This window comes from Danio aesculapii, chromosome 24 (genome assembly GCF_903798145.1).
Source record: "Danio aesculapii chromosome 24, fDanAes4.1, whole genome shotgun sequence".
Lineage (NCBI taxonomy): Eukaryota > Metazoa > Chordata > Actinopteri > Cypriniformes > Danionidae > Danio > Danio aesculapii.
Window position 1 is genome coordinate 29,436,790 of NC_079458.1, and position 18,046 is coordinate 29,454,835.

At 34.4% G+C, this 18,046-nt stretch overlaps 1 protein-coding gene across 1 annotated transcript; it reads right to left on the reverse strand.

Moving 5' to 3' along the window:
• Nucleotides 1-2,748: 2,748 nt before the first annotated feature.
• pck2 (phosphoenolpyruvate carboxykinase 2 (mitochondrial)) lies at nt 2,749-17,675 on the reverse strand. The gene is made up of 10 exons (XM_056450390.1): nt 16,962-17,675; nt 12,295-12,510; nt 10,398-10,582; nt 9,266-9,472; nt 7,865-8,052; nt 7,515-7,677; nt 6,655-6,870; nt 5,393-5,530; nt 5,021-5,116; nt 2,749-3,981 (listed from the first exon to the last, which is right to left on the reverse strand). Exons 1-10 carry the CDS (start codon nt 16,991-16,993, stop codon nt 3,512-3,514), a joined length of 1,911 nt encoding a protein of 636 aa, XP_056306365.1. The 5' UTR covers nt 16,994-17,675; the 3' UTR covers nt 2,749-3,511.
• Between the last annotated feature and the right edge of the window lie 371 nt (nt 17,676-18,046).

Genomic DNA, 18,046 nt, shown 5'->3' on the forward strand with positions numbered 1-18,046 from the left:
CATGCTAATTCATGCTAGAAACATGCTAGTAACATGCTAATTCATGCTAGAATCATGCTAGTAACATGCTAATTCATGCTAGAAACATGCTAGTAACATGTTAATTCATGGTAGAATCATGCTAGTAACATGCTAATTCATGCTAGAATCATGCTAATAACATGCTAATTCATGCTAGAAACATGCTAGTAACATGCTAATTCATGCTAGAATCATGCTAGTTACATGCTAATCCATGCTAGAATCATGCTAGTAACATGCTAATTCATGCTAGAATCATGCTAGTAACATGCTAATTCATGCTAGAATCATGCTAGTAACATGCTAATTCATGCTAGAATCATGCTAATAACATGCTAATTCATGCTAGAATCATGCTAGTAACATGCTAATTCATGCTAGAATCATGCTAGTAACATGCTAATTCATGCTAGAAACATGCTAGTAACATGCTAATTCATGCTAGAATCATGCTAGCATGCTAGTAACATGCTAATTCATGCTAGAAACATGCTAGTAACATGTTAATTCATGGTAGAATCATGCTAGTAACATGCTAATTCATGCTAGAATCATGCTAATAACATGCTAATTCATGCTAGAAACATGCTAGTAACATGCTAATTCATGCTAGAATCATGCTAGTTACATGCTAATCCATGCTAGAATCATGCTAGTAACATGCTAATTCATGCTAAAATCATGCTAGTAACATGCTAATTCATGCTAGAATCATGCTAGTAACATGCTAATTCATGCTAGAATCATGCTAATAACATGCTAATTCATGCTAGAATCATGCTAGTAACATGCTAATTCATGCTAGAATCATGCTAGTAACATGCTAATTCATGCTAGAAACATGCTAGTAACATGCTAGTTCATGCTAGAATCATGCTAGTAACATGCTAATTCATGCTAGAATCATGCTAATAACATGCTAATTCATGCTAGAAACATGCTAATTCATGCTAGAAACATGCTAGTAACATGCTAATTCATGCTAGAAACATGCTAGTAACATGCTAATTCATGCTAGAATCATGCTAGTAACATGCTAATTCATGCTAGAAACATGCTAGTAACATGCTAACTCATGCTAGAAACATGCTAGTAACATGCTAATTCATGCTAGAATCATGCTAATTCATGTTAGAAACATGCTAGTTACTTGCTAATTCATGCTAGAATCATGCTAGTTACATGCTAATTTATGTTAGAATCATGCTAGTTACTTGCTAATTCATGCTAGTAACATGCTAATTCAGACTCGGCTTTTCAAGCCACCATAAAGTTTGTCCTCAAACTTTAATATCTAGTTAATTATGCAATAGCTCATTCAGTTCAATTCACATTCATTTGTATAAGGTATATAAAAATGTGTATAAAAAGTGCATTGTCTGTTCTTTGAAACAATAGGTTTAACAAAACTAGTATTGTATTTACAGGCGTGGGTGTCTAATACAAATTTTAGTATTTGCAGATAAAACATGCAGTAACTTTTACAACTTGAATAAATTAAAATAATTATTTTGTATCTAAAATCCTTGCAGAGGCAGGCACTGTCTATACATAGGTGGGTCATGTGAAGTCTTCATAAAGGTTAATTAATCAATGATGCAATTAGATTTCATGCTTGCAGCCCGTTTTCTATATTATATCAGTTTCATTTAGCATTTTTCGTTTTTCAAAACTGAACACAAATAAACACGGTCCCTAAGTTGAGCGCGAATAAGAAGCTGAAAAACGGAAGCGTCGCAGTTTTTAAGGTGGACCGCATAGCGTCAATAAGAAGCTGCGAATAAGAAGCTGGATTCAGCCTCGTAAAACTACACTCTGTGATGGTGGATTATTTAAACACAAACACAGTTTTACATTTTGAAAAATTGCATTTTTAACCCAACAGTTGGGTTTCTCCATATTTTACTCAAATTTAGGTTAAACATATGTGTATGTTGTGGTTGTCAATATAGTTAATATATTTTATAGAGAGAGGGCGTGATAAGGAACTAAAATGCGGCAGTAGAGAGCCATATATCCATTACAGCTTTTTAAAGTCTAATGGTCAAAAACTCATGAACTGTGTCAAGCTCATGAAATTGTAAGCATGAATAGTTGTTCACACCACCCAGAAAAGTGTAATAAAGTTTGACCCATTGCCATGGTAACCCTACAACATCAGGAATTCCTTTACAATTACAACATTTATTAGTATTATTCTGACAAAAGCTTTTAAGTTATGCTTTCTGCTGCCAGTTGGTGGCACTGTGACTGAGACTCACAATAGTCCATGTGATCAGAATCATTCAACAAAAACAAGCTGCTTAAATTAAATAAAATCATTTAGTATATGGTGAAGTTTTTATACACTACTGAAGTGTATCACATTCCAGAGCAAATTTTAATAAAAGCCAGAAGAGCTGATTTAAGGTTTGGCGGAGCAATGACAAGATTTCATTGTGTGTAAATTTGCAAGAGCTTTGGAACAGCATTCAAAAAATTAGGGTATTGCACTCACTGGGGCTTGTTCCTTACAGTAAATACTGTAACACCAGGTTTTTGAGAAATGTTAATTAAAATGTTTTAACTATTGAAATTAAAACTAAACTTAAGATCAATAGCATATGTCATAGGGTATGAAACAAAATACATTTGTGTTATCAGGTGAATATTTTATAATAGATTATGAAAGGTAGTTTATTACAACCATTGTGATGTAAGAACACCAAATGACTCACTCATAAAATGTTTGATTTACAGTTGTATTTATTCAGCCAGGTCAGGTATAAACAGGAACACATTCATTGATTAAGACTCATCAGTCCTTTTTGGTCCAGATCATTCAACCTTAGCTCAACCTGAATCACATCAATCACATTCAACTGATAAAAGGCAAATTCTTTGGAAATAAAAATTCAAAAACTTCCAGTAAAAGCACAAATGACGTTATTAGTGCTTTTCATGAATGCATGTCTGATGTTTTTGCTCAAAATGACTAACTATTATGTAGTGTACTGACAAATCATCATTTTGAAAAGATGTTGTGGTTTAAATTCATAATGTGGACTTATTATCTTAAATGACCCACCAAGCAGTTTTGTGTTTTTAAAAAACATCTAATAAACATCTAAACATAGATTAATAATAAACATCCAGACATAGATGTCTTAGCCAAAACAAGGATAAATTTAGGATGTCTGTGAAACACACCTTTGACCTCAATACATCATTATTTCTGTGCCATGATTTATGTTTTTTTAAACACAATAAATGCTTGCTGGGGATAATCTAAAATGGCATTTTGGGAAATAGCTTGTAAACATTAAATAGAGTTTTTAGCTTCTACCGTAAGATAAAAAGGCACTAAGGTACTGATACCACAGAAGGTATCAAGTGAAGTATTTGGTTTCTCAGATGCAGCATTCACTGCAGTGCAACAGTCAGTCACAACAAAACAGTTACCTCCACCTCAACCCATCATATTCCTCACATTTACTGTAATAGTGTCTGTTCAATCCCTCACTCTCTCCTCCAGTGCCTTCAGCTCTCCTTCAACTTGTGCAGGAAGGTCAGCTCCAACCTGCTGGGTGAAGTAGGTCCGAAGCTCCTCTGTTTCCTTCTGCCAGAAGGGTTTGGGCAGGTCAAACAGGGCCTCCATATCGATATTCCCACCCAGGCCTTCTGTGTTTATGGCACCATTTTGTGGAATCCATCCCACAATGCTCTTGGTGGCAGCCTCGTTTTCACTGGTACGACCACATCGTTTGAAGATCCACTCGAGGACGCGGGCGTTCTCTCCAAATCCTGGCCACAGGAAGGAGCTGGTCTTCTGATCTTTCCGGAACCAATTGACGTGGAAGATTTTAGGAAGCTGAGTTGGGCCTTTGCGGGTCTCCATACTCAACCAGTGGGCAAGGTAGTCACCGAAGTTGTAGCCGAAAAAAGGACGCATGGCAAAGGGGTCATGCATGATTACTTTACCTAGGTAAAATGAGACATTTGTATTAGAATGAGCAAAAAATATCACTATCAGCTTTTTGTTTAATTTGTCTCCAAGTGCTTAGGCTGCATTATTAAAGTGATTGACTATGATTCACTTTTAAAGTGGTTTATTCATTTTATTCAAAGCTGTACACATAGACAGAATATTATAATACATTTTAATTAATGCAAACAAATGGATTCAACAAAAGCACATGTAACACTGGGACACAAAACCAGTCATAAGTGTCCCTTTGTTTAAATGAAGATTTATACATCAGAATTAAAAAGCTTTCCATTGTTTGTTAGGATAGTACAAAAGTACAATACTATATAAAAATCTGGAATGTGAAATGTAAAAAAAAATTCTGATATATTTATGGTATGAAATTCACTGAATATCTACATGATTTTTACTCAATATTCTAATCATTTTGGCATTGAAGCAAAATCAATCATTTTGACCCATACAATATATTTTGATCAATTGGCAAAAATATACCCTGAAAGGTGCAAGGTGCAAAGTTTGTGCAAGGTTGTGTATTATGTAATCTAATAACAACCTGAGATCACAACAGATCTTGTCTTTAATGGTTAATCAGTTATAGTTAAAAAATTTATTTCACTATGAAGAAAATTATTATAGTTCTTCCAAACACTTACTGTTGCACTTTCTAGAAACACACCTTTGACCTCAATACATCATTATTACTGTGCCATGATTTATGTTTTCTAATCATTCAACAATCTGAACTACATTGTTTAGTGGACAAATAACATTTGAAATGAATAGTGTTCTATTTTTTGTTGCTTAATTTCTTGATTTAAATCCAGTTAAAACTAAACTACTTTTAAGGAGTATCTGTTTTATAACAACACATCGTCATGGGGATTATTATTGGTTTACAATTAATCAACAAGGTGCTTAGTGTAATGCATCAAATAGAGGTTTAAAAATCACTTTAAACTTTGTTTTCTTAAGGCTTATTGCAGTTTTGTATTCCCTCTAGTTATCACATGGATATATCAAAGTTTGTACCTTTATGTTCAGCAGCGGCTGTGGATTCAGATCTCATAGCTGCACCAACAAACACACCATGACGCCAGTTAAATGACTCATACACCAAAGGCACACCTGGAAAATATAAATAAAATGTTTATTACAGTCAGACTGAAGCTGAATTTTTAGCAGCCATTAATCCAGTTTTTAATGTGATTGACATAATCCTTCAGAAACCATTTTAGAACATATAATATTTCAAATTTTTGATTAGCTGTTAAACAGATGAACAGCATTTATTGAAAATATTATTTTTCATATAATGCTTTTAGAATAAAATATTATTATCTTAAAACAATTTATTTACTAACAATTTATATGGTATAACAATTTGTGTTCAGTGACACACACCTTCTGGCCTTCTGCCTCCAAAAACAATGGCATCAATGGGGACACCCTCATCGCTCTCCCAGAGAGGGTCTATAATGGGGCACTGACCAGCCGGGGCACAAAACCTGGAGTTTGGATGAGCACACAGTGTAGAATCACCTAAGAAACAGAGTTATATTGAAATTATAAAAAAATATATATATCAACATCATGTCTCAGATGCTGCCCATCCATAAATGAATGAAGGAATGAATGAATGAATGAACATTATTTGAAACATTAAAGTAGATGTTTTAACAACACTTTATTACAATTTAATGTTTTCTATGTATATTTGCTCTTTGGTGTTTTCAGCAGTGACATTTATATTACAATAAACCAAACTATACTGAACTTCATCTGTGAAAACTGGACTGAAGCAGTTTCAATTTACTAGAACTTTATCTATGTTAAGCTGCTTTGACACAATCTACATTGTAAAAGCGCTATAGAAATAATATAAGAAATAAAACAATATAGAAATAAAGCAGCAAAAGGTCATTTTAATCTAAATTATTTTCTATTTTGCATAAATAAACAACCTCATCATTCATCACAAACCCTGTAAATGTCTGTTTTCCCTTATCAGTGTGCAATATTTCATCAATGTTTAATCAGTGGGCAACACTCCTTTTTTACTGAAGTAAAGGGTAATTTTTATAATGTTAAAGGTACCTGCACAGATGTAAAAAGTTTTTTAGCAAGACAGTATTCATGAAAGTTAAAGCAGCTAAATATAATCATGGGGGTTGTTGTAGTGTACACGTGAGTGCCTGCACTGTAGTTTTTGTGCTGTAAAAATAGTTCTATAGCTGCCAGGTCAAAATTGAGCCCAACCGTTGTGCCCTAAATATGGACAGCCTTCATGAAAATATGAACATAGAACATTTATAATGTTAGGGTCATTTTAAAACATTGTTTAGGTTCTTTTTCTGCTGTTAAAATGATTTTGACCCATAAATCAAGGGTGACTGACCACCAAAGCAACTCTACATAAGTCACGATGACAGATACATTACATGTATGTCAGATTATACAGTGGTCAATTTACATAACAGGAGATCTATTGTTCCCAGAACTGCAAATATGCATCCATCTGTAGATTTTAAAAGTGCATATTCTGGACATTTTGTAATTTCTATTCAATAATGCATATTTTTATATATCATATTTATTAATTTATTTATATTATTACTTGTATGTATAATTTATTCTAATTATTTTTTTAGATTAAAAGATCTTACCATACTTCCAGGATTTGCCATGCCAGTCTGTCAGTTTGATTCCTGATGCAGGAGGTTCCAGACCCTCCCACCACACTCCTCCATCACTGGTCTCTCCCACATTAGTAAACACTGTGTTCCTGGAGATGGTTTCCATAGCATGAGGGTTGGTTTTTAGGGACGTCCCGGGGGCAACTCCAAAGAAACCGTTCTCTGGATTAATTGCTCTGAGTTTACCTGGTGAAGACGCCAACGTCTGTGTTAAAAGCATCTATTTATAACCATAAACGTAAGTATTTCAGTTAAAAGATTACAAGCTGTCCCTCAGCAACTGTTTTTAATAGAGTGTGTTATTTGCTGAACCATGCACTTAGCTCTATTTTAATTAGCAGCCTCTTTGCCGCCCAATAAAAATGCTAAAATAAGATACACAATGTAATTTTCTGGCAACTCATAAACCCACACTTATTATATTGTGTCAATAGATGCACACACTGCAAAAATGTTTTTCTTACTTCTAGTCCGAATATCCACAAACTCTTAAACTAAGAAGCATTTTCTAGACAAATTTTCTAGAGCAAAAATATTGTCTTTTTTTCAGAAATAATATGCCACAATTATGTGTTTCTTCCTAAAACAAGCAAAATAATCTGCCAATGGGATAAGCAAACTAATCTTGTTTTTTTCTTTTGATGTAAGAATATTTTGGACTCCTTTTTATTAAGGAAAATCTCACTTAATTTTGACAATATTTTTTCTTGTCTAGAAAATGCTTCTTGATTTAAGAATGTTTAGATATTTGGACTAGAAGCAAGACACAAAATCCAACTAAGAAACACATTTTTAAGTGCGTATTGTACAGGACAAGTTGCAGTTCTCACCCTGACTGTCAAATTTCATCCAGGCAATGTCATCCCCCACACATTCAACCTTCCAGCCTGGCAGAGCTGGTTTCATCATGGCCAGGTTAGTTTTCCCACAAGCACTTGGGAACGCTGCTGCAATGTACCGTTTTACACCTTGAGGATTTGTGATTCCTAGAATCTGCAAGAGAAAAGCAGAGATGTCTCTCAACATCATGTTTTATAAATGATAACACCAGCTTCAGTACATCCGTTACTTGATTGATAAGACTAATCTTTAATGTATAAAGCAGTAAACTCCTCATTAAACTCTAATGTCTTTAGGGGTCATGCAAGCAAGGTTCAGGATTTTGTCTGATGTCTTGTACCAGCATGTGTTCAGCCAACCAGCCCTCGTCTTTGGCGATGCGTGAGGCAATTCGAAGAGCAAAGCATTTCTTTCCAAGGAGCGAGTTTCCACCATAACCGCTGCCGAAGGACAGGATCTGTCTGGTGTCAGGAAGATGTGATATCAACACCTTCTCTGGGTTACAAGGCCAGCTATTTACTAAAGGGCCTGTGTAGTAAGCATAGACATAGTATACAATAAATATATATTCAGGAACCACTACACAATTTCTATCACTCCACCTTTCCTGCGTATTTTTCAAACTACAGCATCACAAAATGCATTTTTAGGTGAGAATGTAGGTTTTTAGACAACAAAAATGAGTCAACAAGTCAGTTGGCACTCATTGCTCATGTACACTGCTGACAGGAGCCTTGACATGAACACTTATCCTGGAATCTACCAGTGGCTCTAGTGTCTCTCTGGTGGTTTAAAATGAACTATGATTAATTTTAAGTGTATCTAAAGGCAATATTTTGTCTCTATTTGTTCCAGAGCAAATATATGACTGATGGCACAGTTAAGTTTTATAAATTCATATAAATAAACAAATATATTTCTGATTGATTCATTTACTTGGCATTTTTTATTGTTGTTTATTAAACTTTGTTGTTCAGTACAGGTATTTTATATAATAGTAGTATTTTATACAAATATTTAGATGGTGGCAAATGGTCATTGTGCCTTTTTTTCTATCTTGTTCTGTCATACAGATGCTTAAATTGAAAAGTGCTTTCAGCAATCAAACTTTGTTATGGCAAACTCTTGAAATGAAACTTTGATTTCCTCAGTAGACAATGGACCTTGTGCCGAAAATTCTGCTTTCTCATCATACAATTACATTGTTTAATATGTATTTACAGTTGAAGTCCTACTACGATTTAATATTTTCCAAATTATGTTTAACAGAGCAAGGAATTTTTTCACAATATTTTTTCTTCTGTTAAAAGTTGTCTAGAATAAAAGCAGTTTCAATTTAAAAAAAAAACAATTTAAAGGTCAAAATTATTAGCCCCCTAAAGCAACATTTTTTTCAATTGCCTAATTACCCTAACTTGCCTAATTAACCTAGTTAAGCCTTTAAATGGCACTTTAAGCTGAATACTAGTACGTAGAATCTAGTAAAATATTATGTACTGTCTTCATGGCACAGACTAAATAAATTAGTTATTAGAAATTAGTTATTTAAACTATTATGTTCTTCTTTCCATTAAACAGAAATATTATAAACAATTTTAATAAACTATTTCTAAAAATAAAATTATACAATGATTAATTTGAAAAATGTTTTTGAAACAGCATTTCCTTCAATGGATTTAATCACATTTAAATTTTCTCTGATTTTAGCTGATCTGATATTAAAATACAGCAGTTAATGTACCTTTGAGTGGTAAAGGTCTGCCCACAGAGTGTTGGCAGCGCACAAACTCTGCTCCTTGTGCAAGTTTCTCCATCACTGGTGTCCCCATGCGTGTCATGATGCCCATACTAGCCACCACATAGGGAGAATCTGTCACCTGAACACCAAACTTAGCAAGAGAAGAGTTCACAGGGCCCATACTAAAAGGGATCACATACATAGTGCGTCCTAAAGAGAAAAAAGAAAAAGAGAATATTTAGAGATTTTATGGACATTAAAAAATTAATCTCTGCTTAATCTACATATGTGGATTGAATAACAACTTGATGCATATTTAGTTTTTAAAGAAATGCTTCAGATTAAACACAATTCACAAAATCAGGATTGTTACAATATTTCCACTTGCTTGATGCAATAAATGTTGCACTACTGCTGTCCACAGATGTCAGGAGCCAAAGCAAACAGAATTTGATTTAAGAGCTCTGGTTTGTGTACACTTACTATTGATCATGGCAGCAGTAATTCATCAAATGATGATCAAAAAATTGAGAAAAGCATTATAACTGGGCATATATCCAGATGCACAATATAAATGAGTACAATAAGCATTTGTAAAAGCTGAATAAGATGTCTGGATCCCAGAGATATCATTATTATATACAGTTGAAATTAGAATTATTAAACTCCCTTTGATTTTTTTTTTTTTTTAAATATTTCACAAATTATGTTTAACAGAGCAAGGAAATTTTCATAGTATGTCTGATAATATTTTTTTCTTCTGGAGAAAGTCTTATTTGTTTTATTTTGGCTAGAATAAAAGCAAAATGTTTTAAATTTTTTTTAAAACATTTTAAGGTAAAAAATATTAGCCCCTTTAAGCAATTTTTTTTTCGATAGTCTACAGAACAAACCATGTTATACAATAACTTGCCTAATTACCCTAACCTGCCTAGCTAACCTAATTAGCCTAGTTAATATAATTGGGATTGGGCCTTAATTAATTTGTGTTGGGACAATATGAATGCATTGTGTGGAATCCTGCATTTTTTACAGTGTAATAACGTTCCTCTGTTATCTTAACATCTGTGGTGTGGAAGCTATTTTTTAAGAAGTAAATCTTTTGTTATATTTGTATCAACAGGGCTTAACACACCTGCCATGCAGCCTGGAAAGCGGTCTTCTCTAGCCTTTTGGAAGTCTTGCTCACTCATCCAGCTACCCAACTGGGACTTGGCACCTCCGCTGGGGATAGGAATAGTGTCTCTTTGGTTCTTAGTAACGATCACGGTCTTGCTCTCCACTCGAGCCACATCTTTAGGGTCAGTACGTGCCAGCCAGCTGTACAGAGAAAATATTACAAACCAGCAGAATTAAGTCAGTGTTGGACCATTCATATCCTTAGTATTAGAGGATAATCGATAATGGATATTACAAATACAGTTCTTGCAAAGTACTTGCAAAATGAAAAAAAAGTGAAAGTAAATTCTGGATTTTATCCTCCACATGTAGAGATGTGTTTGCCAGTGCTTTTGCAGTGCTCACAAACATAGACTTTAAAGCTGAAGACTTGAGTCCAGCATTGTCATTTTCACAATATACAGTTAAAGTCTAAATTATTTGCCCTCCTGTGAATTTTCTTTTTCAAATATTTCTCAAATGATGTTTAACAGAAGAACAAGTTTTTTCCAGTATTTCCTAGAATACTTTTTCTTCTGGAGAAAGTCTTATTTTATTTAGGCAACAATAAAAGCAGTTTTAAGTTTTTTTTAGATATCTTTTACAATATTTTTTCAATTGTCTACAGAACTATTATGTTTATATTTATTATGACTTCAACTGTATGTATGTTTTTATGCCACATTTCATATTGATAATGGTGAGCTGCAATGTCAAGCAGTGGTAAACTATTATGTGCACTGTAGAGGTTGCAACACAACTTCGTCATTATAATGTCCAATAAAATCCTCCATGTAAACAGCTGTATATGTGCTTTACGAGCGAGGTTGAGGTACTTCACTGGTTAATATGGCAGTGCAGGAACTTGTATTTGAATTGTGTTTGTTTAACAATTAAAACTAGGATTGCTTATGGTACGTCTACACAGAACTGAACCAAACTGCAAACCAGACTGCACAGTCTGTACCAAAACAGTTCGATATGAATACAGGAACTATTACACAGCAATAACATTAAACATTTGGGTCTAACTTGAGTGTATTTTTGTCACATTATTTTAACTGCTTGAGGCAACCCTAAAGCCCCATTCACACTACCAAAGGCAAAGTGACAAGTGACCAGCTACACAATCAACTGGGCATGTCAATCGACACTAACAAAGTTGAGCATCCTTCAACTTTATGCAAATTTAGAGCAACTTTTACAAGTGGCAGCCAATACGAGCATCAGTAGAAATCACATGATCCTCTCTCAATTTATTTTCCATGCTGTAGACCTACATAACCGAAATGACAGAACAAACTTATGTACTGATTGCAATTATACTTAGTATTTTTCCTGTCCAATGTTTATTTTTAGAGAAAAGAAAGCTCATTCACTGTCAGTGAAAATCATACACATACTTTACCCAAGCAATCTTAATTTACTTACTATTAAATCAGTGTTGTGTTTTTTCAAACCTTTATGAGTTTCTTTTTTTCTGCTGAACAGAAGATATTTTAAAGAAAGCTGAAAACTTGTTACCAATGACTTCAGTAAAAGGATAAACAAATACTATTTAAGCCAGTGGTTACAGGTTTTTTCAAAATATTATCTATACATCAACATATATTAAACATCAAATGGTTTTAAACAATTTTTTTTTGCCTCTAGAGGCCAGTCTTACCATAGATATGTTGGTTCTTGTTTATAATGTATAATGGCAACAGAGCCTTCTCAGCTGCAAACTATAAAACAGCTAGGATTGTGTCCGATAACTGATAGTTTAAAAAAATAAACTATCAGTGCTGATTAATCGGCAAAACATATTTATCAATCAACCTCTAATTAGTATTTCTAAAAATATGATAGCGTATTTGATAAACAGTGCTTACCAGTTTTCATATTTGGCGAGCTTCTTTACCATGCCCTCTTTCTCCAGGTTGGCCAGGAAGTCTGCCGTCTCCTCTGGTGTGCCTGTGACCACGTGCACTTTAGCAGGTTTACATTCAGCCGCTGCGCCTGACACAAACTCTGCCACTGACGGAGGCAGAGAGGCGATGGAGGCGAGCGACCGCGCTCCCACTGAAGCTGTGCTGACGGCATTTCGCCTGGGTGGACAAACACACAAACATTAGTAAAATAAACTAAAGACATTGCCTGTTAATGGCTTGACCGTGCATTTTAAATTTAAGAAACTTTATGGTTAGTTTTATATTTACACAATCTACATTGTAAAAGCGCTATACAAATTAAGTGAATTTAATTGAGTTGAATACTTCACAAGCACACACTGCATACAAAAAGGAGTATTTTGTCTTTTGACACACTTTCCTCTGCTTTCTGAAGTTGCATATTGGTCAAAAATCATGTTATATTTTTTCTGGTCTATTTCTGTATACAATATACCAGTATATATATTGATGGTTAGTAATTTAACCAACCCAGGCTCATTCCGAGAACGTAGTCCCGGGGACGTTTCTGGAGACCGCGAGATACGTCCCGGGAGGTACGTATTTTTGCAGTTTTTGTTTTCGCGAATCCGCGAGAGGCCGCTGTGCGCGCTTTCTCCCGCGCCGTCCTCGCGTAAACCCGCTAGAGGCCGCTGTCGAACGACCTTCAGCCTGTCTGCCTGGACGACAGAATGATTGACCGTGCGACCGGCCAATCGGCTGACCCACCCTCCTCCTCCGTCCCTAAGCCCAACCGTTGACGATTCACAAAAGCCGTCCAGAAAAAGAAAAGCCCTCGTCTGATTTTTACCACGTTTTCAGATTTTGAGTACATCCTCACCCTGTGACGAACCTGTTCGCTTCATTTTTTGGATTTTGTTTTCTTACCTGATTTCTGGAACCGCTCTTCCCCGGACTCGAACCCGGTCGTCGTCGTGGTCAGCCCCTCCCTGCGCCTCGAGTCCGCCAAAGTACACGAAGAGCTAACCGGACAAACTGGTTGCAGCGGGAAAGCCCTCCACACGGAGGCGAGCGGCCGGCCGGCCGGCCGGCAAGCGCCGAAAGGAACGGCGTCACACCGCCCCGCAGCGTTCGCTTAAAAAAATGAAATGCAGCCGGACGTACCCCCGGCTACGTATCTCGCGGTCTCCAGAAACGTCCCCGGGACTACGTTCTCAGAATGAGCAAATCCGTTCAAGAACCCGCTAATTAATATTAAAATTATTATAATTATGTGGCTAGTTGAAGTGTAACATAAAGCAGATTTAATGAAATGTTGGGAATCATTTTCCAAATGACTTTAATCTTTTGCAAATCTGTGCTAGTTATGGATTTCAGACACATCCACTGTCTTATTTTAATGTGCAAGTCACTTATTTAATAACAAATACCAGTTTACAAAAGCGACAAGCATAATGAGTTGTTTTTGCTCAAAAGTATCTGACTCTGGAAGCCTTGTACATTCAAGACAAAAATGAGAGCACTCTAAAATAAATATAAATATAAAACGTGAAACATTATAAACCCAACTTAATGTAAAGCCTGTACATAATGTGTACAGCAAATGGATCTATTTGATTCATTTTACACTAATGAATTTGAGTTGAGTAACTGCTGGATGTACTTTAACCAAGACCTTTGACCGATTTGATGAGAAGATTTAGTAGCTGCAAGATGAATTAGTGGTATCATTTTGAATGAAATCACTACATGTGCACCATTTGATAGGCTGCAGGCCAGGGCATAAGTTTTGATAAATGGGAAAAAAATGGGCAATGTCCATCAACACATTCTCCTTGTAATACCTGTGTCATACCCATGCCCATATATATATATATATATATATATATATATATATATATATATATATATATATATATATATATATATATATATATATATATATATATATACGTATTGTACAGTATATTTGTATTAAATTATTTTAGATAAAATCATCTCTTTAATTCATGCTATAATATAATTGCTATAGTTCATTTAATTTAAATATATTATTAAATGTAATATATTGCTGGGCAAATATTAAACATTGCATGTAAAATTTATTTATTATGTATATGTGTTACACATATGCATAGAAAAAATATATATTTTTATTAGATTAAATAGATTATTTAAATTTATATATAATTTGTATCATATATATATATATATATATATATATATATATATATATATATATATATATATATATATATATATATATATATATGATTCTTTGTGCCTGATTTTGTCTACCAAGTGAGTAAAAGTAAAAATCTGACCCAGAAGAAAAATTGAACAATAAAGATATTATTGAAAAAATAAAAACATTACAAAAGGTTTAATTCCACATTTATCCCTCGCCATTCTATCCTCTGCTTTCTATACATGCATTTGCATCAAACCTCATCTTGACAAGCCTGTCATTGTGTAACAATATTAGTGAATTCAGTTACCAAGACGGCACATGACAGCAAGGCCTGGTGACTATAATTCAGAGGTATAACAAGCGGAGGGTTCTTTCACCCTTTCATTCTGTTCAGTCAAAACCCCACAGCCAATTGCAACACTCTACCGCATAAATGCACTCTATTGTTTTTCAAAACCATAAAAATGCATACAAACTTTAGATCAAAGTCTCTGAGTCTCTGACAGTCCTGACCTTCTCCATCCCTCAATAACCACCGAGCTTTACACCATCAATTATCAGGCAGTTAAACACACCCCCACAGCAACCGACCAATCATAAGACCCCAATGGCATTCACTCCCCTCCCCTCCCCTCAGATTCTGGTTAAACAGGGTTTGGTCACTACAAGCACACAATGTTCATGCATGAACACATGGCACACGAAATCATCTGGGAAATGTGTGAAACAGGAACACTGAGCCAAAAGAGTTTATTTCTTCCCAAACAATTTGCATGCATTAAAGTTGTATCTCAAGGCTGTTTCAGTTCTAGAAAAAATGCCAGTTAAGCAAGTTAGGAGACTTATTCATACTTGTAAAATGTCAGATTAACAATCAGTTCCTGGTATCATGCAACTGTAGGGTAAAGATTAGCTAGTTGAGACTTTCACACCATGCATATTTACTTGAAGTCCTGTGCTGATGTAATCACAGAGTCTATTGAGATAGTGACAGAGCAGATATAGATGCTACAAAATGAGATCTGCATGAATATCTCTCATTCTCAGTTTGAAATTGGATTTAATGATCAGTAAATTTAATATATTCCAGCTTGCGCTACACGACTCGCAATTGTTTGTTGTGACTTTGTGTGGTCAAAGGTAATAGATATTTGTTCATTCGTAACCTGTTTTTTCAGATTCGCTATAAACAGTGAGTCCCTAAAAAAGTCAGTTTGCTACGTGACTTACACTGCTGCATTCCTGTACGTGACACACTCGATGACACTCTATTCAGAAAGTCTAATAGAGACATATAATATGTGGCAAATGTCATTATTTGGCAATACTGCAGGCTGCAAGACTGTGGAGTATTACTATTTACTCTGTACATCTGTATAATGCTATCAAAGATGGTTGTGCACTAAAATAGACGGTTTTGGTTTAGTACTCTATTTAAAACAGGGCACTTGACTAACAAATGCTTTCATAGAACAGTTTTACAGAACAGGCCTGTTTAAATATCAGTCCTCAGAAGAAACTATTCAACAAGGATGTTTACACAGGACAGACAGGGGTGTGATGCTGTACAGTATATTAAATACTTTTTAGACTGCAGGAAAATTATTCAAAGCAAACATTGACATTGAATTCTATGTTATAGCTTTTTTACAAACGGAATTAATTTATGCTACAAATTGTGAAATGCTTCATAGATTTGAGGCTTTTCATTATCAATACAAAAAGAGAATTGTGTTAATTAGCTGGCAATTATAATTATATATTTACTTAATTATAATTACATATAATTATATATATTATGACATTCCTGTGTACTACAATCCTGTTCATTTAAATATTTATTTTTTCATATTTACATTTGATATTTAAGTTTATTGTATATATTGTCCGATACTTTTCAGGTTATTATTATAATTGTCTATATACAAAAATTATTAGTATATGTAGCCAACCTTATTTCCACTTATTTATTACCTATATAATTGTATAACCTATATAACATTTGACATAGAAATCTAGAATCTTGAATGCTGAATACATTTTACTAACATACTCAATGTTTTGTTTAAATAAAACGTTATTTTTTTATTTTGTTAATTTTCATGAAAGTCACTGTTACATGCTATGAAAATTTTAAGTATGAGATGTGCAATATATTGTGGTAATAGAATATGTTGGTAATAGAATAATAAGTTGTAATAATATTAATAATATTTAATTAATGTACTATAACGTGTAACTACACATATATACTGATAGTCCTTTGCAGACCAGTTGCTGCCATATAAATAAACAACCAATACATTTAAAAAAAAAGTTATAAATATATATATATATATATATATATATATATATATATATATATATATATATATATATATATATATATATATATATATATATATATATATATATATTTAATTATGATAAAATTTTATGATGGCTAAAAGACACTTACCTCTTTAGTACTCCAAGCAACAGGCAGGACATCTTTTGTGCAAGTAAAATTGGTGGAGCAAACACAAGAAATTATGGCTTTACAGAAGGAAAAACAATAAAAGAAAGCAACATGAAAGGGGTGGCTTGTTCCTCTTCAGTCCTGTGCACCTCTCATATCACACTGGACAGAGTGATAGTCCAACTTCTGAGGTAGAGTAACGTTAGAGTAAAGTAAAGACCCTTGCACTGTAACACGTGTAAACTTTTCATCAGCTGATCCCACCCTCACCTCAGATCCTGCAGTAATAACGACGCGCTGTTCTCGCTGCAGTTCAGCCTGAGATGTTTCAATAATAAATAAAGCCTACAAGCCTGCTAGGCGGTCAACATTTCTTAAAATTTAGAGTTATTAAAATAATGTTGCGATTCTAAAAATACACGACAAAGTGGAAAAACTAGCTTTTGCATTTCAGTCTCAGAAAGCTTTAGTTTGATGGTCTGGAGTCATTGACATTAAAGTCAATCAAATACAGTGAATCCTCTGGCTGACGCAAGCGCGCGCGGGTTCCTGTATCCGGACTCGCTCTGCTACGCTCCGCGTTCCTGCTAGAAAACACGACCGAACAAAGTTGTGTAGAGATTAATCGTACTTTTAAAGCTTATTTACGTGAGCTCGGTGCTCACGTGAGTGTCGTACGCTCTGTTTCGTGTCCAGTCAGCAGATGTTGATAAAGTTGAGCGTGGACATTGTGAGGCGGAAGCTCATTGGCTCCCCGTGACGTTGCTTCATTCATCATCATCACAGCTGTAAGTGCATGTCGAGAGACACATTCAAATGGCATTCAAAAGGTTTTCTTTTATGAAGCATTGTCTAAAAGGTTCTTTGGAGAACCAAAAATCGTTGTTCTATGGCATTGCTGGAAAAAATCCTCTTTTGAAACTTATTTTTTAGGATTTTGTGGAAAAAAGCCATTGTTTTCTAGCCTATATGAAGGCAGAAGTTCAGCAGTAAAGAAAGCTGTAAAATGCACCGTATTTACATTGTAATGTTTTCATTTTGATTTATTTGTTTTGAATTTACCTCTTTTATTAATTACTTTTTTA

What these genes read in the sequence shown, in the direction of transcription:
- pck2 (XM_056450390.1), bottom strand. Translation starts at nt 16,993, where the DNA reads ATGTCCTGCCTGTTGCTTGGAGTACTAAAGAG. An exon ending in CAGACCTTTACCACTCAAAG is followed by an intron (nt 8,053 to 9,265) that starts GTACATTAACTG and finishes CTTACTACACAG; the next exon opens with GCCCTTTAGTAAATAGCTGG. An exon ending in TGGAGGCAGAAGGCCAGAAG is followed by an intron (nt 5,117 to 5,392) that starts GTGTGTGTCACT and finishes TATATTTTCCAG; the next exon opens with GTGTGCCTTTGGTGTATGAG.